The sequence below is a fragment of the Panthera onca genome, chromosome D4 (genome assembly GCF_046562875.1).
Source record: "Panthera onca isolate mPanOnc1 chromosome D4, mPanOnc1 haplotype 2, whole genome shotgun sequence".
NCBI classification, from domain to species: Eukaryota; Metazoa; Chordata; class Mammalia; order Carnivora; family Felidae; genus Panthera; species Panthera onca.
Window position 1 is genome coordinate 18,463,258 of NC_138351.1, and position 25,284 is coordinate 18,488,541.

The 25,284-nt window shown below is 42.4% G+C and overlaps 1 protein-coding gene across 4 annotated transcripts in view; it reads left to right on the top strand.

Moving 5' to 3' along the window:
• PCSK5 (proprotein convertase subtilisin/kexin type 5) overlaps positions 1-25,284 on the top strand; it is a 450,831-nt gene that overhangs the window by 80,628 nt on the left and 344,919 nt on the right. For all 4 annotated transcript variants that reach the window (XM_078436932.2, XM_078436933.2, XM_078436934.2 and 1 more), the window contains exon 3: positions 7,006-7,119. In XM_078436932.2, coding sequence (XP_078293058.2) covers positions 7,006-7,119 — 114 coding nt within the window. The remainder of the gene's footprint in view (positions 1-7,005; positions 7,120-25,284) is intronic.

Sequence of the window (25,284 nt, forward strand, 5' to 3'; positions counted from 1 at the left end):
TGCCCTGTCTCATTGTTCATATAAAAGTGTCCATGAAGATTTTGCAAGGTCACGCCGATGGCTGGTGGCAGATCTAACATTATTAACCAAGTTTCCCACATTCCAGTCACTTCTATTTGCTATTTATCCACCTTTTTTAAAAAATACCTTTCACGTTAAAACATAATGTAAAGCCACCCGAGATGCTTTTTGTATACTGTTTTTCTCATTATTAAAAAAAAACAAAAACGCATGTTGTGACTTACGCAGGCAGTCACATTTGAAATCACTGGATTATATGATAGTAATCAACCAATGGAACCTATTAAGTTGAAAGAAATTTTAAATTGTTGGTATAAGTAACATATTCATGTAGTACAAAAGGTAACAAAGTTGAAGGACACGCAGTAAAGGTCTCCCCACTACGTCTGTATCCCAATCATTTATATCCCAGGAAGCAACCAGTGTTCATCGAAGAGTTTTCTGTGTAATCACTTCAGATAAAGGCAACAATTGTAATACTCTTTATAGACTGTCCTTTCTTTCTCTTTCTTTCTTTCTTTCTTTCTTCCTTCCTTCCTTCCTTCCTTCCTTCCTTTCTCTCTCTCTCTCTTTTTCTTTCTCTCTTTCTTTCGTTTCACTTTAAGCTGCATCATGGAGATCGTTCTCTGTTAGTACCTAATAGAATCTGTTACATTCTCTTTTATGGTTGCGTTGTACTTCATCGTATTGATATGTCATCGTTTAGTAATCTCTCTCCGTACACATCCAGGTTGTTTACAGCTGGCAGTTATTACTTACAGTGCTTCAGTAAATAGCCCCCTTGCATCTTTACATGTGTAAATAAGGATGTAGGATAAATTCCTAACAGCGGAATTACTTCTTGTCGAATTCTTGTAGATATTGTCCACTTATGCTCCATTGAGTTGGACAGGTTTACATTCCCATCATTGTGATAGGAGAATGAGGATTGTGTCATGACCTCCCTAGTCATTGGATGTACCAATCTTCACGTTGTTTATATCTGAAAGGTGAAAAAGTGATTATCTTGGTGTCATTTTCATTTACTTTTGTCTTTATCTGCATGAGGCTAGACATATTTTTATGTGTTTAAAAACTTGATTTATCTTTTCAGGATTACTGTACTCCTGTCCTTGCCTGTTTTCCTGCTGAATTTTTCTCTTATTGATTGAAGAAACTTTTTGTATATTAGGGAAAGAGCCTTTTGTCCCTGGTAGGAGCTGGAAACTCCCTGTTTGTCTTCTGCCTTGTTTTTGAAGGGTTTTTTTTTTTTTTTAATTTATTTTTTACTTTGTTAAATGTGTCATTTTTTCTAAATCCCCTTTTTGATTTGCATCATACTTAAGCATCTTCCACTCTAAGATTATTTTTTTAAATCTCCTGTATTTCTCAGGATACTTTGATGGTTGTGTTTGTTTAATTTTACATTTAATATCATTCAGTTGAAATTATCCTGATGTAACATGTTAGACTGATTTCACTTACAAAGTAATCTGGTTTTCCCCACATGATTTAGAATGGGACCCTTAACATATACTATATTCTTATATATTTAGGGTTGACTTCTTGACTTTCCATTCCATTCCATGGAAATCTGTAGACATTTACTCCCAGTATATATTTCAATCTTTAGTTTTAATCTATTTTATTTATGTATTTATTTATTTATTATTTTTGTGTGTGTGTTTATTTTTGAGAGAGAGAGAGACCGAGCACAAGCAGATGAGGGGCAGAGGGTGAGGAAGACACAGAATCCAAAGCAGGCTCCAGGCTCTGAGCTGTCAGCACAGAGCCAGATGCGGGGCTTGAACTCACAAACGGGAGAGATCATGACCTGAGCTGAAGTCGGATGCTTAACTGACTGAGCCGCCCAGGCGCCCCGAATGAGACACCTTGTTAAATTTCATCTTCATTGAGGCATAATCAACATATAAAATTCTAAGATATTTATTTATTTATTTATTTATTTATTTATTCATTTTAAGTTTATTTATTTATTTTGAGAGAGTGAGTAAGCAGGGAAGGGGCAGAGAGAGAGAGAGGGGGAGAGAGAGTATCCCCAGCAGGCTCTGTGCTGTCAATGCAGAGCCCAATGTGCGGCTCAAACCCATGAAATGTGAGTTCATGACCTGAGCCGAGATCAAGAGTCAGACGCTTGACCAACTGAGCCACCCAGGCGCCCCAAAAGTGTACGATATTTGAAATGTACATTACAGTTGTGTGTAAGCGATGAATCGGAGGGTCTACCCCCAAAACCGAGAGCACACCGTATACATTGTATGTTAGCTAACTTGACAATAAACTATGTATATAGTAAAACAAAAATAAAGTATACATTGTAGTGATTATATGATCATCTATAGGTAAAATGTAAGGATTCCCTCCATCGAGTTAATTAACATATTCATCACCATATTTATGTATACATATACGTGTTTTTTGGTAAGAACACTTAAGTTCTACTTTTTTAGCGAATTTCTGTTATATGATACAGTTGTTGTCAACTACCATTACATTCAATCTTCGGTCATACAGTAGATCCTGAGGTCTTGTTCATCTTACAGTTGAATGTTTGTACCCTTTTACTAACCCGCCCTATGTCCCTTACCCCTCAGCCTCTGGCAACCGTTTTTCCGCTGTTTCTACAAGTCTGGCTTTTTTTTTTTTTTTTTTTTTTTTGAGTCCACATGTAAGTGATGCCTTGCAGTATTTATCTTTCTTGTGATATCGTAGCTTTTGATTAATATTTCTATAAAAGTCACATCACGTATATTCATATAGCTTCTTTTTTTATCCTATTTCAGAAAGTTGTTAAATTTCAAACTCATGAGACAGGATTTCAGCTGAGATGTTGGGCAGGGGGAGTGCCCAGAATTATCCCTGAACGTGCTTTGCTTGACAAGTAAAATCTGATGAAAGGGAACATCTTTCGGCAACGATGCTGAAGCAGTGGATGCCTAGATCCACTTGGGGATAGGGAGACGTATAGGGAGACGTATAGGGAGACGTATAGGGAGACGAGGTCTGTGGGTGGAGGAAGGGACCGTCCTTATAACCTGGAGGACACGTATGTTGAAGTTCATGGAAGATACACTGATGATCTCAAAGGTCCTGTGGTTTTTACAGTCCGGATGAGCTGTAGTTCCTTAATATAAGAAATCGAGCTTTCAGAAGTTAAACCGGTGAGGGAAAGCACAGGGTTTTCCTTGTTTCCTGGGCTGACCATGGTTTTATGAAAATGAATTTCGAAGTATCTTTTCTGTGCATTGAGGCTTCTTGGCAAAAAGTGCAGCCTGTGTAATGCATTACCTCTGAGCTTTTTCTTAAAGGGCTTAAGGGCAGACATATGGATAATGGTTTAAAAATAGAAATACGGTCTTTCCAGTCCTAGAAATCTTCTGATCCAAGAGGTGTTCTTCCCACTTTCCAAAAAATGTAGGGCTACATACTCATACTCCTAGATACCAAGACAAAATACATGGTATCTGACGCTAAAAAAAAACAACCCACTGTACTTTTCTTGAATATTTCAGCCCTGTGATCAGACAGTGACTTAAAGCCCCATCTCGATGCCAACTCGCTGTGTCACCTTCTAGCCACCGCACCCTATAACTAAGCACTTTTGTTTGGTAAAATTACAGAAGACATGCTGTTTGGTAAGATATGTTGTTCTATTTTAGTACCTGTAGTTCATCCAGGAACATGGCTGGCACTTGGTTTCTTCACATACTCCTTCCGCATGTGTGCATGTGTGTTTGTGTGTGCATTTAGGGCAAGTGCACACTCCCAGTGTCATTGTAGAAACAGTGATACACCCCCCACCCCGCGAACAGACTTGTTCTGATCTCTGGCAATCTATGTGCGACCACGCTGGGGAATCTGACCCCTTCTGGTTTATGGACACCTACAGGTGGCAATTGAGAATTTATGGAGGTTCTGTTAGGAAAGACCACTGCCGATGGAGGGTTCGTTTGGAGCGCGTTCCATCTAAATTTTTTTTTTTTAACGTTGATTTATTTTTGAGACAGAGAGAGACAGAGCATGAACGGGGGAGGGTCAGAGAGAGGGAGACACAGAATCGGAAACAGGCTCCAGGCTCCGAGCCGTCAGCCCAGAGCCCGACGCGGGGCTCGAACTCACGGACCATGAGATCGTGACCTGAGCCAAAGTCGGACGCCCAACCGACTGAGCCACCCAGGCGCCCCGGAGAGAGTTCCATCTAAACGGATCTGCAGCCTTCTTTCCCCTAGCATACGCATGTATACTGATCTAGTCTTGCTGCGATGTGACTTGGGCGGTAATAATAAGGATCGCAGATATAATTTGCATAATCAAATTTTTCACAAATGGCCTGATTAATAGAGTGCTAGATGTCATTCATGGAGATGACTACATTTTTATGAAGTGGAAAACTGTGGAATGCTTGCTAACTATTTCTTGGTAAAATGTAAGTCCTTCAGAGCCAAAGACTATTTTTACTCCTCTTTATATTCCCAGCACAGCGTCTGGTGCAGAAGAGACACTTAATGCTTTTTGAATGAACAAGTGGGTGAATGAGACTCATTCCTTAGAAAGATTGTTTGAAACGAAGAGATTAAAATGTTTCCTGGAAATAGAAAAAGTGCATGCACGCCCATGCTGGCTGCTCTACTTTGAGAAAGAGATCGATTTTTTCCCTATATTGTTCGAAATCCAGCCACTTAAAAATTACCCTCTTCGTTAAAAAAAAAAGTACACACATTTTTAACACCGCATTAGTTTCGATGTGACTTGTAAAGAGCAGTCTCTTGAGTCAAAGACAAAACAAGATCCCTGTTGGCATCCCTGACGACTGTTGTTTAAAGATAACTGTTTCTTTAAAGTTTAAAGAAATGCACACAATCTCTTCTGTCCAGTGTACAAGGTATGATGTTGGGGATGTGTGTGGGAGTAGAATGTTCCAGTGCCAGAGGGCCCCCTTAGTCTACATGAATTGAAACAGGAACAGGAAAACCTTTCCTTTTGGAGAATATTATTTTTCATGTATTAGCTTTTTTTCCCGGACTGATCATTTTGCCTAAATTACCTGTCGGAGAAGGCACGTGTATGATGCTTAGCTGGGATCCTTGTCATAAATGGATTTTATATGTGTTTAGGAGGCTGTGTAATTCTGTCTGCCTTGTTAGTGCTATCACTAGGAATTCACTATTCGAATTCATCTTACATACCAATAGCCTCGTTGAATAGATTTTCTCAGTGGGAGAATCATAGAAATTTATTAGTTTGGCTATTGGCCTTCGTACCTAATTTATAACCGTGCACCTTGAGCCTGGTAATCAGTACCTTAGTATCTCCTCCAGAGATCTTTAATCAAGTAGGCAAAAGTGGTTTTGAAATCTTTGCTGAATGGGAATCACTAGTGGACCACAAAGTCTCCCTCCCCTCAATTTTTAATCCCTTTGTGGAGAGAAGGGATAAATGGTAGAACAGAACATTTTAGAGTATTATGGCTAAATAAGCTATGGCCAGGGGAGATCAAACAAAGGAGAACTTAGGAACAAATTGTAGAATGCCACCCGGGCTGATACCGCATTTGAGATGCACCATTCAAAAGGAAAATTGTTTATTTTTATGTTGCCATAATGATTACCTGTTTTAAATAACACCCCCATGAGACGCCTGGGTGGCGCAGTCGGTGAAGCACCTGACTTCAGCTCAGGTCGTGATCTCGTGGTTCGTGGGTTCAAGTCCTGCGTCGGGCTCTGTGCTGATGGCTCAGAGCCTGGAGCCTGCTTTGGCTTCTGTGTCTCCTGCTGTCTGTGCTCCTCCCTTGCTCGCACTCTGTCTCTCTCTGTCTCTCTTTCTCTCTCCCTCAAAAACTAAATAAACATTTAAAAAAACACCTCCATAATGTAGTTCTTCTGTTTAGGTTACCATACTGTATTAAACTCAAAAGTTCTCGGTTGCCTTGTTTAAGCAAACGTTGTGGCTAAATATTTAAGACTTTCTCAAGTGTGGGGAGTTTGAATGTGAGCTGGCACGGAGCCTCTCTGGCTCAGGAAATTGAGCGATTTCTCTAATTGTGTGCCAGAGACCCGTCTAGGGCTTTGGTTTTCTGATTCCCCGAATATTGCCGTTTCTACTACGCTATGTTGTAGGAAGCCATTTCTTTAAAAGAAAAAGAAAATTGTGATCCTAGAGGATTTGATCCCAGCATAATGTTAAAATTTGCTGTGCAATCCCAGAGCATTAAAAACATTTGATGTGTCGTGTAAGGCAAGGGTCACAAACTGTGGCCCGTGGGCCAAATGCAGTCTGCCACTTGTTTTTCTACAGAAAGTCTTACTGGAACTATCACACCCCTTCATTTCTGTCTGTCTGTGGCGCACAAGAGCGGAGGAGTAGTTGCGACAGAGATCGATGGCCTGCAGGCCTAAAATATGAATTATCTGGACCTTCATAGAAAAAGTTTGCTGACCCTTAGATGAAGTAAGGATGAAAAAATGAGCTTAAAAAATTAACACTGTCAACTTGCAAAAAAGAATTGGGAGTGAAACATGCTTTCTGAAGAAGCCAGAAAGCTAGCATGTTGTCGAGAGATAGGGATGATGGTGTCATGAAAGACTAGGGTGGCTCAGTTGGTTGAGCGTCCACCTTTGAGTCAGGTCACGATCTCACGGTTCGTGGGTTCGAGCCCCGCGTCGGGCTCTGCGCTGACAGCTCGGAGCCTGGGGCCTGCTTCGGATTCTGGGTCTCCCTCTCTCCCTCTGCCCCTCCCCTGCTCATGCTCATGCTCTCTCTCTCTCTCTCTCGAAAATGAATAAACATTAAAAATAAAAATAAGTAAATAAAGGAGAACTAGGTTTCTAGAGAATCTGAGAGCAGAGGCTCGGATTCTCGTTGCCAGCACGAAGTCTGTGACTTGAACCAAGTTGGCTCAGGATGGGAAGTGCTTCAGAGCGTCATTGAAGTCGTGCTAACCGTGGTGGATGTTGAACGCTCACCACATGTCCTTCTTCTTGGCAGGTGGAGTGGATCCAACAGCAAGTGGTAAAAAGACGGACAAAGAGGGATTATGACTTCAGCCGTGCCCAGCCGACTTACTTCAACGATCCCAAGTGGCCGAGCATGTGGTATATGGTGAGGAAGCCTGGCCTGGGGCTGTGTTGTCCAGGGCACGTCTGTGGGGTCTGGGAAGACACAGAGGCAGTGACCAGGGATGGTTTCCTGTTCCAGGAGACCCACCATATGAGATTTGGCTGAGGGACCATGCTGTTTTCTGGATCTTTCTGGAACTTCGCTCTTTGGTTCTAAGGCAAAAGAGAAGGGAGTTTGGATTCACAGAATTTCTGTTGGAGAGCTTACTCTGTGTAGCTTTCTACATCTGGGCCAGAGGATAGAAAAATATACTAAGGTGCAGACAGGCACCCTTAGACCTGTCAGGGATCGGGTTCCTCTCTGATACATGTGTCCTCCACTTAAAACCAGTCTGGGTAATGGACAATGGCTCTCAGAAGCCATTGAAATGACTCTGCTGGTAAGTAACAGATTCCAGGCTTAAGTCCTCTAATATGTGCTTGCTTACTTTAGGTAATGGTTTTTAAACACTAGGGAAAATGGTTTTTTAAACTAAGGGAAAGACTGGCTGGAAAGTGTGTGACTTGTAGTTAGCTCATTGGTTCAGGCAGAAACTTTCAGTGAGGGCAATTGGCTTAAGTGTTGAGTAGAGCTGTCCACCTGTTCGCCTGACGTTGCCTCCTTCGGAAATGTATTTCTTTCTCTCTGGGGCACCTGGGTGGCTCAGTCAGTTAAGCGGCCAACTCTTGATTTTGGCTCAGGTCATGAGCTCACGGTTCATAGGTTTGAGTCCTGCATCGGGCTCTGTCCTGACAGCGCGGAGCCTGCTTGGGGTTCTCTCGCTCCCTCTCTCTGCCCCTCCCCTGCTCACATGTGTGCACGCTCCTGCGCTCGCTCTGTTTCTCTCAAAATAAATAAGTAAACTTAAAAAATATATACATATATTTCTCTAGTCTCAGGGTTTTATGTTCGTGATCCCTGAGAAATACGTTACTTATTCTTACTCGTCAAATCCCCATGTCCCCGGTTTGCTCTATAATCTACAAAGAGATCTTTACCTTCCTCTTTTTTTGAAAGTCTTCATTGCTGGCTATTGCAAGGGTGTTTCCCTTAACTTCCTTTATTTTTTGCGGTCCTGTCCCTGCTTCTCTGCAAACCCGTAGCATTTTACGGACCCGTCTCATACTTTCCTGCCTCTGTGCCTTTCATTCTTCCCACCCGGCTATTCTTCCTGCCTTTCGCCATGGACTTAGGTGGGGACTCACCCCTTCTTCGGGGCCCATGCCTGAGGCGACGGCTCCAAGTGTCCCTTGTCCTCATCTGTCCCCTCTTCCCTTCCTCCGCTCTCCTGGGCCCTCCGTCTCTGCGGCGCGTTGGCACCTTTCCCTTGGCACTTTGTTTCGATGCTGTCGATATTTTCATCGTACTCTTGTTACACTGGGGCGGGAGCAGAGTCACTTCTACCCCCCGGAAGATCTGACCTAGCGCCTCGCGATGCCAGGAACTTGTGCTTATTTTGAGGTGGGTGAAAGCGGCTGGCTTTTCTCCCAATTTCGTTTTTCTTAGTCTCACCCAGAAGTAGAAGGTTGTGGAAATATTTCGGAACCCCCAGAGAGAATTTTACATAGAAAACTCTTTCAGGCCAAAAAACAAAAAAAAAAAAACAAACAAACAAACAAAAAAAAAACGGGAGCCATAAAGCTAAGTTCAAAGGGAGGCGGGACTCTAAACAGCATTCGAGTAGAAATCACCTGAAGGGACAGTAGGACCCTTGACAGCTTGTTAGCTCCAAGACCTGGGAAGAGTGAGCCACCTGGGAAGGCATTGGAAAGAGTGTTGGCAGGACCTGGGGAGCTCTGTCTGATGCTGACAAAATGATAAGAGTATAATGGGATTAAGAGAGGGGATGGGAGAGAAATCCCTCTCCGCCACCGTTCATGAGGCCGGGCAGAGGAGACCCTCGTCGCCTTACATTTCTTCATGCAAGAAAGAGCTGGTGTGCTGTTGGCACCGGTCCCAGTGAGCGGGGGACGTGTTGGGCAGCTTTCCCTGACCTTCTTACCGCTTCGGCAGGCTGGCCTGGGCTCTGGAGGAACCATGGCCAAGGCATTAGCACCTCGGCCAGCCTGGGGACTCCGAAGGTTTCAGTACCCATAGAACGAGACCTCCTCTCCCCCAAGAACCTTTGCTATTTCTTTGGAAATTCCCTTTGCATGTCAGGAAAGTGGAGGGAAGAACTTTTGTTCGGGCATTTCAACGTTGGCTGTGTTTCAATACCTGTTTGATAATTCACATAGGTGACGTGTTTATGGAGCACTTACCGTGTGCCAGGCGATGTGCTAAATACTTTGAGTATGTTTCTAATGTAGTGTGAGCGAAAGTGCGTGTGTGGATATTGGCCCTGTTTTAAGAGCAAGGAACCTGTGGCTCCTGAAATGTAGACGACTTGTCTAAAAGCACCCAGCCTGGGGCGTCTGGGTGGCTCAGGTCATGATCTTGTGGTTCGTGGGTTTGAGCCCCACGTCCGGCTCTGTGCTGACGGCTCGGAGCCTGGAACCCGCTTCGGATTCTGTGTGTCCCGCTCTCTCTGCCCCTCCCCAGCTCGTACTCCGTCTCTCTTTCTCTCTCAAAAATAAACAAACGTTAAAATCACCCAGCTCGAACGCGGTAGAGCAGTGCTGACAAACCAGGCAGGTTGATGGGAGTCCATAGGACCGACCCGGCATCCTGTCCCCACCCTTGTCCTACTTAGAAGCACTACCCTAAGAAAGATGCTACTCCAGCCCTCCAGGAACTTCGAATCTATCCACAGAGAAGCGACTAAAATTCAAGGCAGAGTAGTGGGTGCCATGGAGGATGAACAAAGTATCTTGGAACAACTAAAGAGTTTCGAAGCTTCCTATTAAATGGTTGCTTTTCCCTTAACAAAAGGGGTGGGAAAGAGGTTATGTACCTTAAGTTGATCTGTCAGGAGTAACGGGACGGGATGAGAGCTAGAACTTCAAATCTGCCGACCTCGATGCGGATCCCCATTGCTTCACTTACTGTGCCCATGAGTTACCTCGAACTCTCCTCAACTGTAACGTGAAAGTATCTGGTTCTTATGTATGAGTTAGCTATTGCTGTGTAACAAATCACAGAACTTAATTTTGCAAACAGCTCACGGGCCCTGTTCGGACAGGGCCCAGCAGTGACGGCTTCTCTTTCTGTGGCGTCTGGGACTTCGGTTGGACGACTCAGAGGCTTGGCTGCAGCTGGAGGATTCACTTGCAAGTGGCCTCGTTATTGGCCTCATCCTGTGGTGAGGACTGCTTGAGTGTCCACTTGAGACGGCACTGGCTTCCCCCGGGGCAAATAATCCAGGAAGTCATGTTAGAAGTAGTGATGTCTTTTATTATCTAGCCTCAGAAGTCACAGACCGTTTCTTCTGGAATTTTCTATCGGCCCCACATGCCAGCTCCGATTTCGTGTGTGAGGGAACTGTGTGATGTGGATGTACATACTAGGAGGTGAGGATCATTTGGGAAGCCGGTGGCCACAATTAAATGAAGTACTACATGAGAAGCCCTTAGCGTAGTGCCTTTTCTGACACTAGAAAACCCTCAGTAAGTCTTTATTGTTATTATTCTCTGACCGTTTAATTGCAATTAAAAGGAAATACATGCTGTTTCCTCTTGTCCGTTGTTTAAACTGCTGCTAGTCAAGGAAGAGGGGGAATCACTTGTCCAGCACGTGCTTTTCAGAGCCTTCTGGTGACACATCGGTGACCCGGCTGAGCAAGGTGCTGATTTTCTTCTTCCTCTCTCTGGACCCTGGGCCCTGCTGGAGTGTTTCTGAGGGCTGCTTGGCGAGCCTCCATAGGGTCCTGCCTTTAGCTCGTTAGCCTGGGCCCCGGCCTGTCATTCTATATTTATCACAGGAGAGTGGAGATTAAAGAATGGCATGAAGTGTGCCTGGGTGTCTCTTTTAATTAATTTAAAAGCTTTGCCCCTGTGGCTCCTCCCCCTGGAAACTGGTGTGTGAAACCATTATGTCTGGCCTGGAAGCTTGGGCAATATATCCGGGGAAATCTCCAACTGCATCTACAGAGACGATGGCCGTATAATTACTCCTCTGTCCTGAAATACTGTGCTCAGGCTTCCAGGAGTTGGGAGAGTGCAATCCTAAAAATAGCACTCGCTTCTTGTTGCATGGACAGACTTCTGCACCTGCTCTTTGTCTGGCCAAGATGGCAAGCACCGAGGATTGGGGGAAACATGATTTGTGCTTCCTGAGATCAGTAAAGCAGGAGGGGAATATATAAGCACCAGTGAAAGTTTGCTGGGCAAGGGGTTCCTTCCAGAAGTTTCTCTGGGATTATGTACATAATCCCTCTCTCTCTGTCCCTCCCCCATTCATGCTCTGTGTTCATCTCTCCCTCTGTCTCTCTCAAAAAAAAAAAAAAAAAAACAACTAAAAACACACCCAAGCTTGCCCCCTCCCCCAATCAGAGATTCTTTATGTTTTGGGGAGTGTGGCTTGAGTGGGGGTATTTTATCAACGCTCACTGGGTGATTCTAATAAGCAGTCGGGACTGAGAAGCACGGCAGTGAGGTAGGAATCCTGTGTCACTCATTGCCTAAGGTCTGATAAGTAATAAATGCTCCATAAATGCTAATCAAACAAACACTTGAGTAATCTGGAACAAAAGCAATTCTTTGGTGATCTACGTAGTAGAGAAAATAATTGCTCACCTTTGAGTGCTCAGTATATGTCAAGCATGCTGGCAGACTTTCACATGTGGTGTCTTGCTGCCAGGTTTCTAGTGAGTTGGGACCTATTATTATCTTCATTTTACAGATGAGGAACCCAAAGAATAGACACATGAAGTAACTTGTCCAGAGTCCCACTGTTTATCAGGGGCAAGCCCTGGTGTTTAAAGCCAGTTGCTCTGAGCCCTGAGGCCGGCCTTCCAACCTTGACACCCATGGTTCTCAAACTGGCGGCGTCAGAATCATCTGGAGGGCTCGCGGTCTACCCCTCTCACGCACACCCCCAGCCTAGATCTGGGAATCTGCATTTATTTCTAACAGGTTCCCAATCTATGCGGACGTTAGGGTCCCGGGACCCGCCTGAGACCACTTTGTTCTACCCTACCTCAGACACGAGGTTTATATGACTACAGCCAGCTTCCATATTCCCACTATCAGCTGGGGCAAGAAGGGGTTTTTAAACTTAAGGGACATTTTAAAGCACGCTTGGTCAATTTAACTTGTTTTTCTAGATCTTCTACCTTTCTGTTACCACATTTTCTCTTTGGGAAGCTGGCAGCTTTAATACAAGAAGATATTTTTACTTTACTTGCATTGATTGGAAATATGCTTGGCTTCTATATTCTCTCAAGATGCTCCGCAGACAAAGGTTATCTGACAGGAAAGGTCACCAAGATTTGGCCAAGCCTGTGGGAATTCGGTACGATAGAAAGGGTTTTAATGTACCCGGCTGGTATAATGGATCATTATGACCCTACTAAAGAAAATTCAGCTCGACTCTAGAGACACCAAGGCTAAGTAAGGTGCCTCTCAAGGGTCTGGAAATGCCCATCGAACAAATTCAGGGGGTTTAGATATTTTTTTAAGTCATCGTAAAATATTTCAGGTATAGAGACACTTCTAAGGATACCACAAATACCTGTCCACCCACCCCCCGACTGAGGAATAGAACATGATACCGTTGAACCCCCCCTGTGAGCTCTGTCCTAATAGCATCCCTCCCTCCCCTACAGAGTTAGCACAGATGCTCAATTTGAAATGCAGGGGGGAGATGCCCTTTATTGGCAGATTCTTGTTTGTGGGAGGGATCTTCAGTTCGCAGCAGCTTAACGTTTTTTGAAATCCTAAAATACACATCCATGGGTGGAATGCAGCACTTGGGCCATTGATGAACAATCCCGGGAAAACCACCTGGAAATGAAACTTGGGTGAAAAACCAAGTTTGATAGAAAAGGCTTTATTCCTTTAGCCATGTAAATATTTTATTATGTAGAGAAAGTGATGTAGCGTTGTACAATATCTCTTGTCTGACTGTTAAGAAATAATATATTTTGGGGAAAAAAAAGAACTGGTAACGATTTTGGACAAGCCCGTAGTTAATAACTTAATTTTTTTTCCCCCTCTTGCCTTGTAGAAGGCAAGCTCAGTGGAAAAGAAAAAAGTAAAGAAGGGCTTGTGAAATCTTGCTGTTTGACTCTCAGACTCTGGTAGTTAGTATGACTGATATTCCGAATTTGTCGTCTTAGTACAGTGGAATTCTCTGTGATGAATAGAGGGTGGCCTATTTAATATGCATCTTTCAAGCCAGGCTCTAATAAATGGGCTCCCTTCTTTTGATGTACCACCTCGAGATTTCATGAAAGCTCTCTGGGTGGTTTTTCTGAGGGGAAAAAAATTATATTTGTCGATCGGCAGCGTGAAAATTAGCTGAGTTCGACTACGCATGTGGGGCCATATCTGCCCCAAACTATGAACTAGCTAGGATAGTAATCGTGAAAAATGATTTTAAGCCACATGGTTCTTTCTCAGCCAACTGGATGGTGTTCAGTACTCCAAGAGTTTGAGACATTGCTGTTTCTGTGGTTGGCACACATCTTCCTAATGATTTATACTGTCATTTGACTCTAATAAAATCTGGTGGAGTTTGTGGCATTATTGTCCTGGCAGCTTGGAAGTCGTCCTTTTAAAACACCCCATTTAGCTGGTTTAATTGAAAATGCAACATGGTACAAATCTGCAACCATGTGGCACGTCTTGAAGCAAACAGGTGGCCTTCTGAGAAAGGGCAGACTCCGGCCAAGCTGCAAACGATGTACTGGGAGGACCTAGTGGGGGCTTAGGCATGAGTTTGGTGTTCTAGTATTTATTTCTAAGCAGCTCCGTGTCCTGCAGAAAGGTATTTTAGATCAACCTTAGCCCATGTGAAAAAAAAAAAAAGAGACATCTGGACTCGGCGTATTTTCTTAAGTTCACTCCTGCTTCACGCCCTCTAGTTCCACATGGCCGATTCAACTGGGTACTGGGTCAGGGGACAGCATGCACTACCAATGGGCCCGTGTCTTCCTTTCCAGCTCAGCCCTATCCCGCGAGCTCCCCGCTGTTGACGGACCGCGCTTTTGTTTCCTTACCGCTTCAGATTCGCCGTGTCCCCAGTGTTGGGGTTCCCCAAGACCACCCCAGCTTCGGTGATTCGGTAATTGATTGCAGTGAGAGGATACAGCACAGAATCAGCAAAAAGAAAAGCCACATGGCACAAAGTCCAGAGGAAACGAAGCTTAAGCATCCAAGAGACTTATTTCAGTGGAGTCATACGGAAAGCACTTAATTCGTCCGGCAATGAATTGTGACAACATGTGCGAGATGTTGCCTACCAAGGAAACTCATTAGGGACTCCGTGCTCAGGGTTTTTGTTAGGGGTGGTTGTATAGATACCCAGTGTCTACCACGTACCCAAACTCCCTACTCTTGGAAGGTATTTAGCATAGACCATATCGTTTGCGTAAATACTTAGGCACCGTGCAACATTTTGATGAAGGAATGGTGAGAACTTTCCCCAAGTCTCAGGTTTGCAGCTGCCAGCCAAGGTATTTAGGGGGGCCGAACGCAAACGTGGCTGGGTTGGAATAATAGCTCCAGCTTCATTAAAACTTTGTGTTCACTGAACAAATAAATTAACACGGAAGAAAAATATTCATTAGTGTTCCCCCCGAAGAAAGCAAACTAAATCCCAAGTATGGTCCATATTTGTTTTACAGACTGGAAAACTCCAGCTGAATCAGAGTTCGTGTTAGGCAGGTATTCATTCATTCATTCATTCATTCATTCATTCATTCTTAGAGAATTGCTTTTTTTTCCCCAGCACTAACAGTGTTCTGGATACCAAGGAGGAAACAGTAAGTTGACCACAGTGCCTTCTTTAATGAAGAGTGAGCAAGCAGTTTATGGGTAGAAGGTTGAGTTATTTCGCTTCGAAGAGGCTAGTAATTGACGAGCTCCCTGAAAAAAAAAAAAAATCACTTCAGATATTATTTATTCCCGCCAGGTGCAAATTGTTACAATCTTTATGAATTTCCTTGAGCAAGATAGAACTTCTTCCATTCTGGTAGTTGATCTTTTCAGCTTCACTTTCACAGAGTCCAAATACGTGGGTAGCCTGGTCCTTTGGGCCCTACTCTAACGTGGTGAAGGGTCTGTTAACAGCAACAGAGTTGTGTTTGTCAAGATTTTAGTCAAACCTTTTCTTAGTAGCTCATTTTCTCTTAGAAAGCATATAGCATGGACCCCTAAGCTCACTCAATCTGCAGTTGTCTTCTCAGTGTGTTGAAGACAAGTTCTTTTGTCAAACGGTTCCTCTGAAACCCTCCTTCTCATGACTTTTCACGCTGAGTTAGGGCTAGTTCCGGTGATGAAAGCACACACTTCTGGCCTGTTTTACCATCTCTCTGCCAATAAGTAGGATTTCCTTTGTACGTACTCCATAAATGTTGATAGAAAATGAGGAGAGGGGGTCAGTCGCTGAGGCTTCATCTGAAATTTTCCAAATTCATAGAACTGAGTTGGCTCATTCTAAAAGATGATGATGCCTTCAAATGTCCTGTGTTGAGAATTCAAATGCTACAGTTATCTGAGGCATCTGGAATGCTATTTTTCCTTAATTTTGGTTAGCAGTGAACTTGGCTGGAAGTCAGTAGAGTCAAAGGAATAATTTTTAGCATCGCAGTGATGGGAAGAATCAAAACACCCAAGCTGCCTGGGGAAGAGAAAGTAATAACCGTCTTCAAATAGAATGCACATGCACATCAATGTGATTTTTTCCAGTTTCTCAAGTGTAAGAAAATCCTTGCTAGACTGGCAAGGCCTAGGGATGGGATTCTAGGCTAGCAGTGGCTAATCCAATATGCAAATGGTGCATGCTGAGAGGCTTTCTGCACAACAGAGGAAGCCAAAGTATAGTGAGAGAAGTAGAATGAAACCAGAAATTCCAGAAAGAGGATTTGATTATGTAATTGAGTAGGTCAGAATCAAACTTGGGTTATACTGTAGAGGTGCTCTTCGTGATGGGAGAGGATGTGGACAAAGTGAAGAAGTCATTCACTTGATTATTCTTTCTTTGATTAAGAGGAGAAGAACCCAATAAAAAATTCCTTCCTTTATGCTAAGGGGAGAAAAAACATCAGTGTGGATGGTGTCTATTCAGATATTTAGTACAATATTTACGGAATAGTCTTAAAGACCACTTGGACGAAATACAGCTTTTTTTTTTTTTTTTTTTTTGTCAGTCTTTTCTCTCTTAGTTTCTTGTTGAGTCGAATCTTGACCCTTGTAAAAAGTCTACTGGGCTGGAAATTCTGATCGCAACAGACTAAATTAGCATGTCTGAAGTAAAGAAAATGATGCCCAGGTAGCATAGGACTGTGTTCTTTTAATGATCTCTTTGCATGGTTTCCTGAAACCCAGTTAAATTAGTGTTTTAAAGCTCGATGTTTGGGTTTGTTACCTAGTGATAGAGAAACCATTTTTATTTTTCAGTCAACGAAAAGAAATTCACCGGGACTCTCAGCAGTAGTCAGTTAAGCATAGCAGGGCTACGTAAATTTGTTTTTAGATCATTCCTGCTCTGCTTAAATGTTTTATACGCCTGTTCTCATTTTTCTTCCACGCCTGTGCTCCGGATCCCGGGCCCTCTGCTTCACATCCATGCACACGACACACACAAGCACACAGAAACCAACGCTGTGCATGTTTTTTCAATTAGTACCCTGAATCAGGTGGTCTTTAAGGTACGGAAGAAAGAGTTACAAGACCACCACATTGGAACGGGTCTGAAAAATAACTTAATGCAAGCCCTCAGCTCATGTTCAGTACCCACTTTGTATATTTTTACTAACCAGAAGTATACTCTCCTCACATAGCCCTGTCTTGCCATAATGAACAATTTAGTTCAAAAACACTTCCTCGTACTTGATCAGAAACTGATGTCCCTGTCACTTTACACACTCCTAAATTCCGGGTCTGAACTCCAGGTTGAGGATCACATCTGATCCCTATTTCTCCAGCTTTCACTGCAAGCATTATACAAACTTCTTGGGAAATTGAAAGCAAAAGCAGAGAAAATAATATAATGAACACCATGTCTCATCTCCAGCTTCCATAATGATCAACTCAAGGCCAATCTCCATTCATTTATTGCCCCCTCTAGTTGATTATCTTAAAGCAGTTCACCCACTTCATTCCATCCCTAAATATTACAGTATGTATCTCTGAAAGATAAGGGCCATTTTTTTTCCACAGTAAAATCATAATACCATCATCACTTGTAAAAAATTAATGATAATTTCTTTATAGTATCAACTCCCCTGTCTGTTTTCAGATTTTCCCTATTGTCTCCTAATATTTCCATTTTGTAATGTGTTAGTTGGTCTCCTAATATTGTTTCTTTGTAATTTGTTAATTAAGGTCCAAACAGAGTTCATACGCTGTGATCGTTTGGTACTTCTCATAAATTGCTTTTATTCTATCTCTAGCTTACCTCTTTTTTTTTTTTTTTTTTTTTTTTTTGGTTGTTTTTCCTTTTTTGAAGCATCTAGGGCATTTAGAGCTTTGTGTGGTCAAGATTTTGCTGACTCCATTTTTATGGGGCCTTTTATCATGTTCTATCTCTAATATTGTCACTAAATTGATAGGTAGTAGGAGGGGAAGGCTCGATCCAAGTTCACATTTGTTTTCGAGAGGCTGAGGATGAGCCTGATCACCACGTCGTTGGTGTGCACTTCCGTCACGAGGCACGGCTTGTCTGCTTTGGGCTACTCGCGGCTACCCTCACGCAGGCCCTTTAGTTATTTGTTAGGGTTTGCAAAATCGTCACGGTCTCTTCCTGTGACTCCTTCTTCATTCATTGGCTGGAATACTTTAATCAAGGGGGACTTCTCATCAGTTACTTGGTAGGTACCACGAGGTACAGTGCCACAGTTTTTCCGTCGTCTCGGAGGTTCTTTTCCTAGCATTCATCAAAAGCTACCAGGGAGGTGTTTTGTTTTCTTTTGAAGTTTTATTACAAAATATTGGGTTTACGTATAGTTGATGTGCTTTATTCCATTGACATTATTGCTTTAAGGTACCCCGTCTTTGGTCAGTGAGAGCGCATTCCTGTTGGCTCCTAGGTCCTTTTGACATGTCCCTAATATTCTTTTTTTTTGTGCGGTACGACAAGCTGTTGTATACACCCCTTGGGTATTTCTTGTTCCAGAAATGGAATCAAGCCATTTCTCCAAAGACCCCTTGTTCCTCCTTTTTTAAAAAATTGATATTTAGAGACCCCCCCCACCCCCCCACAATATGAGTGCTGAGATCCTCACTATTACTGGATTAGTCTTTAGGGCTTTTTAGTTAACAGCGTTGGAAATGTGCATTTTTATGTGTGAAATCTACCACGGGTTTATACAGATAGGTCCAATTTGAAAGGAGTTCTACAGTTTATCCTCATCAGTCTTACATCTGTGTCTTTTCTCAGGCTGAGAATTCTGTTCTCAGGGATGCCGACCAAATTCCCCACTGTGTTACATCTATTATTCCATCATAATTGGGTTTTTTTTATTAACATGTTGCAGTTTATTTCATATTCTGCACTGTCATCGGAAGAATCGAAAAATATTACAAAGACCTGCGTTACTTTAGCTTGTACGGGCAATAGATGGAGAGGGGCCAAATTATCTGTTCCAGCAACCTGATGTCTGGGAATTCATTTTCTATTTTGAAGGGATGAAGTTAACTTCACTAGGTCTATGCACAGTAGCCTATAATTATTTCCTCTAATGTGCCTTCTTTAGAAAAGAGTGTATTAAACTTGCCATTCTTTATTAGTTTGAAAGATGAGGTAAAACAGGACTTAGAAACATTTCTAATTGTAGAAGTTTGTCCAAGGAAATAAAAGATGAGAGAGATCCGTAATGATCAAACCCGATTCAATCTGGACAAGTAAAAGGGAATGCGCAATGAACAAATCATTTAAACTGGTTGTATACACTAATGAGCAGTGAATGAATTCTATCCTCCCAGGACTTGAGAACGAGGAGTTACCCCAGACTGTTCAATAAAAGCATTAATTCAATGTGTAACAGAAGGGAAAAATGAAGGAAAGCAGCAAGGAAAATAATTCCCACAGAAGAAAGTAAATTGGTAATGATTTTATTCCTTCAGCATTTATTGAGTCCCTCCTCTGTATCAGACATAATTCAACCTGCTGGGGATACAAATATGAAAAAGTTGTGTGGTCTGCTAGGTCACAGCAGGTTGGGAAATCACTAACTTTCTATACTAGCAGTATAATACAGGCATGCTCACAAGTCCCGTGGACCCCTGCAAGTATAGTTAAAGTTTTTGGTGTCGAGTTAGAATCTTTTCTTTGATTGCCTCGACCTCAGATTTCTAATGTGGAAATGAAGTGCCTGAAATTAAGTGATGGTACGTGGTAGGATTTCTTTTTCAGGCGAATGAAGGACTTCCACGGTCATTAACAAAAGTTATTTCTGATGGAGCACTGCTTCTAAGGATTGCTGATAGATAGCTCCAAAGTCAAGTGGTTTGGGACACACTGGTTTGAACAAACCTAAAATGTTTCTTTACCGCAGGACTTCTCAGAGCCTTTTCTATTCTAATCTGCTTTGTGAATTGATAGCAGAGGGATGAAAATGTAAGTGAAGAGTTGTTTCTCTAATTTATTTATCCAAGAAAAAAATATATATATACATATGTACGTACATATGTGTATTTTTAATTTTTTTTAAATTTTTTTTAACGTTTTTATTTATTTTTGAGACAGAGAGAGACAGAGCGTGAACGGGGGAGGGTCAGAGAGAGAGAGAGGGAGACACAGAATCTGAAACAGGCTCCAAGCTCCGAGCTGTCAGCACAGAGCCCTCGTTCTCAAGTCCTGGGAGGATAGAGTTCGACGCGGGGCTCGAACTCACAGACCGCGAGATCATGACCTGAGCCGAAGTCGGCCGTTTAGCCGACTGAGCCACCCAGGCGCCCCTATGTGTATTTTTTAAAGTAGCCTCCGTGCCCAGCACAGAGCCCAACACGGGGCTTGAACTCATCACCCTGAGATCAAGACCTGAGCCGAGATCAAGAGAGTCGGACACTCAACTGACACCCCACCCGGGTGGCCCAAGAAAAAAATATTTTTCATGAAATGTTTCCTTTGAGATCGTTGGAGTTGTAAGTTATTGGAAACTTCAGTCCAAACCGGGGGGAAGGAAAAGTAATAGAAGAGAGAGAATTGACGGGCTCATAGACTGCAGCCTGGATCAACGCCTCTGTTGATCCAGAAAGTACAGCCGTTCTCTAGGACCCCAGTTCTTCCACCAGTCAGGGCGGCTGTGATCTCTCCAACTGTTGGCTTCTTTCTCCACCAGGCTTTCTGCTCATGGTTACAAGAGAGCTGTCAATAACGCCTCGTTCAAATCTGATGGAAACGGTAAGAGCTTTTGCTCTGATATTCTGAGAGAAGTTCTAGGGAGCACACCCTTTCTTGTCCATCTCTCCTCCCCTCTTTCCCTATTCTGTTCACGGTTTCTGACCAGTAACCTTGTCTGCCTTGTCAGACACCTTTGGGGGCGAGGTGACGTAGAAGGAGGGCAGAGCCTGAGTGGCAAGAGGAACGAAAACGAGAGGCTCTGGGAAGGTCTCTCCACCCCTGACTGCGATCTGGGGACACGGATGGGCACCCTTGTCATGCGTGTTCCATGAGCAAGTGAAGGCGGCTGTTGATACAAAGGCTTCAGCGGACAGCTTTAGAGAAGAGACAGCTGCCTCAGCGAGGGCCCAGCGTCTGAGGGCAGTGGGTGGTCTGGGGGACACTGGCATGGCTTCCTCTTGGCTCCTGGTGCTTCCAGATGCCGACTGCCTCTCTCTGGATCATCTTGAAGTCTGTCATTATGGCAGGGGCTCTTTGCTTTGTGCCCTTGGGGGCTTAACTGTTTGATATGTTCAAAACAAAAAAAAAAATGTGCCTGTGGTACGGTCTCTCCAGTGGTTCATTGTGATAAATTTGAGATCCCCAGAGAAGTTGAAAGACTAGTAAGAACACATACATTTCATTCACTTGGATTTACCAAAAGTTAACGTTTTCCCTTTACACGTACGCGCATGCGTGCACGCACACACACACACACACACACACACACACACACACACACACACACCTTTTTCCAGAATTTTGAACATTGCAGACGCTGTAAAAATGCACCCCCTAATATTTCAGGATGCCTCTCCTAAGACTATTTTCCCAAATAACCAAAACGTCATTGTCGGTTCTAGGAAAGTGATCTTATCCAGTTGACCGTCTTCAGATCTCGCCAGTGGTCACAAAAAATTTCTTTGATCAGAACTCAGAATCCTATGTTGCCATTATTCTCTCCATGTCTCTATTTCCCTTAATCTAGAAGATCCCCTCTCCCATCACTGGGCTTGAGGAGTGGTCTTTCATAATGATGGTTTTGATGAGACCAGGCTAGTGGTTGTAGAGTAAGTCCTACTTTGGATTTGTTTGATGGGTTTTTGTTTTGTTTCGTTTTGTTTTTCCGGGACTGGAGGAAGGATTAAGCATTTTTGGTACAAAAACCACCCAGGTGATATTGTACCCTTTTTGGTGCTTCATGTCATAAGGTTAGAAGTCCCATTTTTGGTGGTGGTAAATTTATTTACTCGCCTGGTTGAGGCATCTGCTAGATTTCTCCACTGTAAAGGTGGATTTTGTCTTTTTAACTAATCAAATTTGAGGGCTAATATTTTGAGACTTGTGAAGATTTTATTGCTTTTCAACCTCTCCCCAAGATTTTAGCATCTATTGAGGATTCCTCCCCAAGTTGATATTAGATCAGTGGTTTCGAGATGAGGATTTTCCAATTCTGTAATCCCTTCATGACTCTTCCTTTTTACTATTCTTATGAGTTCATGGATTCTTCTTAAATGTAGTGATTCATTGATGACATTATTTCTGTTTGGTTCTTCACTTGTCCTGAGTCTGGTGAGTGGGTGGCTTTTCAAGTTGACTCCTGTGTTCTTTTGAGAAGTCCCCAGTCTGTTTTTTCAGTGCTCCCTCTTCTATGGTACAGGAAAATGTTCACTTTGTATTTTCTCTACCTCAGACCCAGATATAGCCATTCTCCAAGTTGATGATTTCTCCTGTTGAAGAATGATATCTATATTTTTTAAGTTTATTTATTTATTGAGAGAGAGAGAGAGAGAGCACGGGAGGGGGAGACAGAGAAAGAGAATCCCAAGCAGGCTCCACACTGGCAGCTGTCAATTTAGAGCCCAACACAGGGCTCAAACTCAGGAACTGTGAGATCATGATCTGAGCCAAAACCAAGAGTCGGATGCTCAACCGACAGAGCCACCCAGGCGCCCCAATGAGGAATGATATTTTAAAGTCAAGGTCTTGGTAGTAAGAGTGTCCTTCATTCTAGGCCCCTTTTCTTTTTCCTTTCCTTTCCTCCCTTTCCTTTCCTTTCCTTTCCTTTCCTTTCCTTTCCTTTCCTTTCCTTTCCTTTCCTTCATTCTAGGCCCCTTTTCTTTTTCCTTTCCTCTCCTCTCCTCTCCTCTCCTCTCCTCTCCTCTCCTCTCCTCTCCTCTCCTTTCCTTTCCTTTCCTTTCAATAGCTTTTCCCCATTGAGGGAGAGGCCATTGCCCATTTTGAATCTTTTTTTGTAAGGTTTTTTTAAATTTATTTTTGAGAAAGAGAGAGAGAGCCCCCACAGTAGGAGGAGGGGCAGAGAGAGAGAGGGAGACACAGAATCCCAAGTAGGCTCTAGGTTCTGAGCCGTCAGCACAGAGCCTGACGCGGGCTCGAACTCACAAACTGCAAGATCATGATCTGAGCCGCAGTCAGACGCTTAACCAACTGAGCCACCCAGGCGCCCCAGTGAGGAATGATATTTTAAAGTCAAGGTTTTGGTAGTAAGAGTGTCCTTCATTCTAGGCCCTTTTTCAATCAAAGAGTCTAGAGATCAGGATCATGTATCTGGAGTTGGTTGTGTTACCACGATTTAATCCACTAATACGGGTTCTTCCTCTTCGTAACCCATTTCGTATTTCTCTCCCCTCCCTCCCACAGTGAGAACCAGGGTTTTTTATCAATATTAATAAACTTACTACTGGACGCACAAAATAGTATTGGAATGACTTTACCGATACCACTGCCAAAAACAGATTTAAGTAAAATTCAAGATTTCTTTTTGTTCTTAGAATAAATCCCCCTGTGGCAATCCAGTCAGGCTACTCGAGTCAAAAGTTGCTTGAACAAATACTTTTTCCCTTCTATGATGATATCATTAATTTCATATCTAGTTAGGTTAATTTGTTTCTGTTTGGTTCAATTTAAGAGCACCCTCCCCCGTCTCTGTATATTTAATTTTATTAATTTATTTTCTTTTGTAATATGTAAAACTATGGTTCAAAGTAAAATACTTAGGATACTATCCATGCATTTTTTTCTTCTTTCTTTTATTACTTAATATACCCTGGAAATCACTCCATAGTAGTTCATAGGGATCTTTCTTCTTCTTTTTTACAGCTGTGTTGAAGGCGAGTTACCATAGTTTATTTCACTGGACATTGATGAACACAATTAGGTCGTTTGCAGTATTTTGTTTTTACCAGTACCTCCATACTTGATAACCTGATGCATATGTTTCTCTGTGTTGTTAGAGCTTTATTTTCAGGGGAAATTCCTAGCTTTGGGATTGTTCAGTCAAAAGGCAGATGCAAATGTTAGAGTTTGTCTAACCCCCTTAGTGGGGACTGGAATCGTTTATATTCCCATCGGTGCTTTTGAAGAAGACCCGTTCCCCTCACCTTACTGTGTTGTCGGTGGTAAATTTGGACGAGTTTGGGAGGTGAGAAATGGTGTTTCTGGATATGTTATCTGATATTAGTTTACAATGCCTATCATTTTCATTACCCTAAGCCATTATTCTTGGACATTGGGAATACTGCGTTCTAGAAGTCAGATTCTGCCTTATGAGCGGATTTTAACACATTTTCTTTGAGTGGCAATTTTTAAGCTCATGGCATTTATATACATGACCAAAAAGCCTCAACTCTGCCATACTATTTTACCATATATATATATATATATATATATATATATATACACACACGTATATATACGTATATATACACACACGTATATATACGTATATATACACACACGTATATATACGTATATATATATACACACGTATATATATATACGTGTGTATAATGCATATATATACGTGTGTATATATATATATATATATATATATATATATATATATATATAAAGTATGTATACCATTTGCATTGTGTTGTTTTCACTGTGTTTCCTTGTGTGCTTTGTTTTTGCTTTTTTAAAATAATTTTTTTGGGGGGTGCCTGGGTGGCTCAGTCGGTTAAGCATTCAACTTCAGCTCAGGTCATGATCTCGCAGTTCATGAGTTGGAGCCCCACATCCGGCTCTGCACTGGTGGTGTGGAGCCTACTTGGGATTCTCTCTCTCTCTGCCTCTCTCTCTGCACCACTGCCCCCCCACCACTTGCACACATACACACACTCTCTCTCTCAAAATAAATAAATAAACTTAGAAAATAAAAAAATAAAAAATTTTGTTTGGCTTTTGGGAAAGTTTCGATTTTTATTTTAGTGATTATTACAAATAACGTTTATAGGCTCTCATTTCCTTTTTTCCTCTCTTAGGCTTTTATATTTGGTTTGTCAGCTTTAAATGATAGTCTTCAACTCTTACAGTCCAACTATTCATTAGTTTATTCTATCTTAGCATTTCTAATTTTTTCATCTTCTATTTTAAGTTCCTTTTTCCGGCTTTGTCAGAACACATAACATATACTTACTTTTCTTCTATCCTTTTCCTACCTCTGCTCTTAATATCAGATTACAATTATAGTTCATGCTCATTGTCAGTTCTTTGGCCAGTCATGTGTTGGTTGGATGAAGCATATCCCCTGCTACACTCCCTAGAAAGGGTTTATTAGTGTAAAATTCCCTGAGTTCTTAATTGTATAAAATAGTTTTTATAGCCTTGATACGTGAAGGGTACCCTGATTGATGACTTCTTTTTACCTTGCTAGTGACTTTCTTTTCTCTCTCTCTCTCTCTCTCTCTCTCTCTCTGTCTAGAGGCACAGAGGATTTTTTTT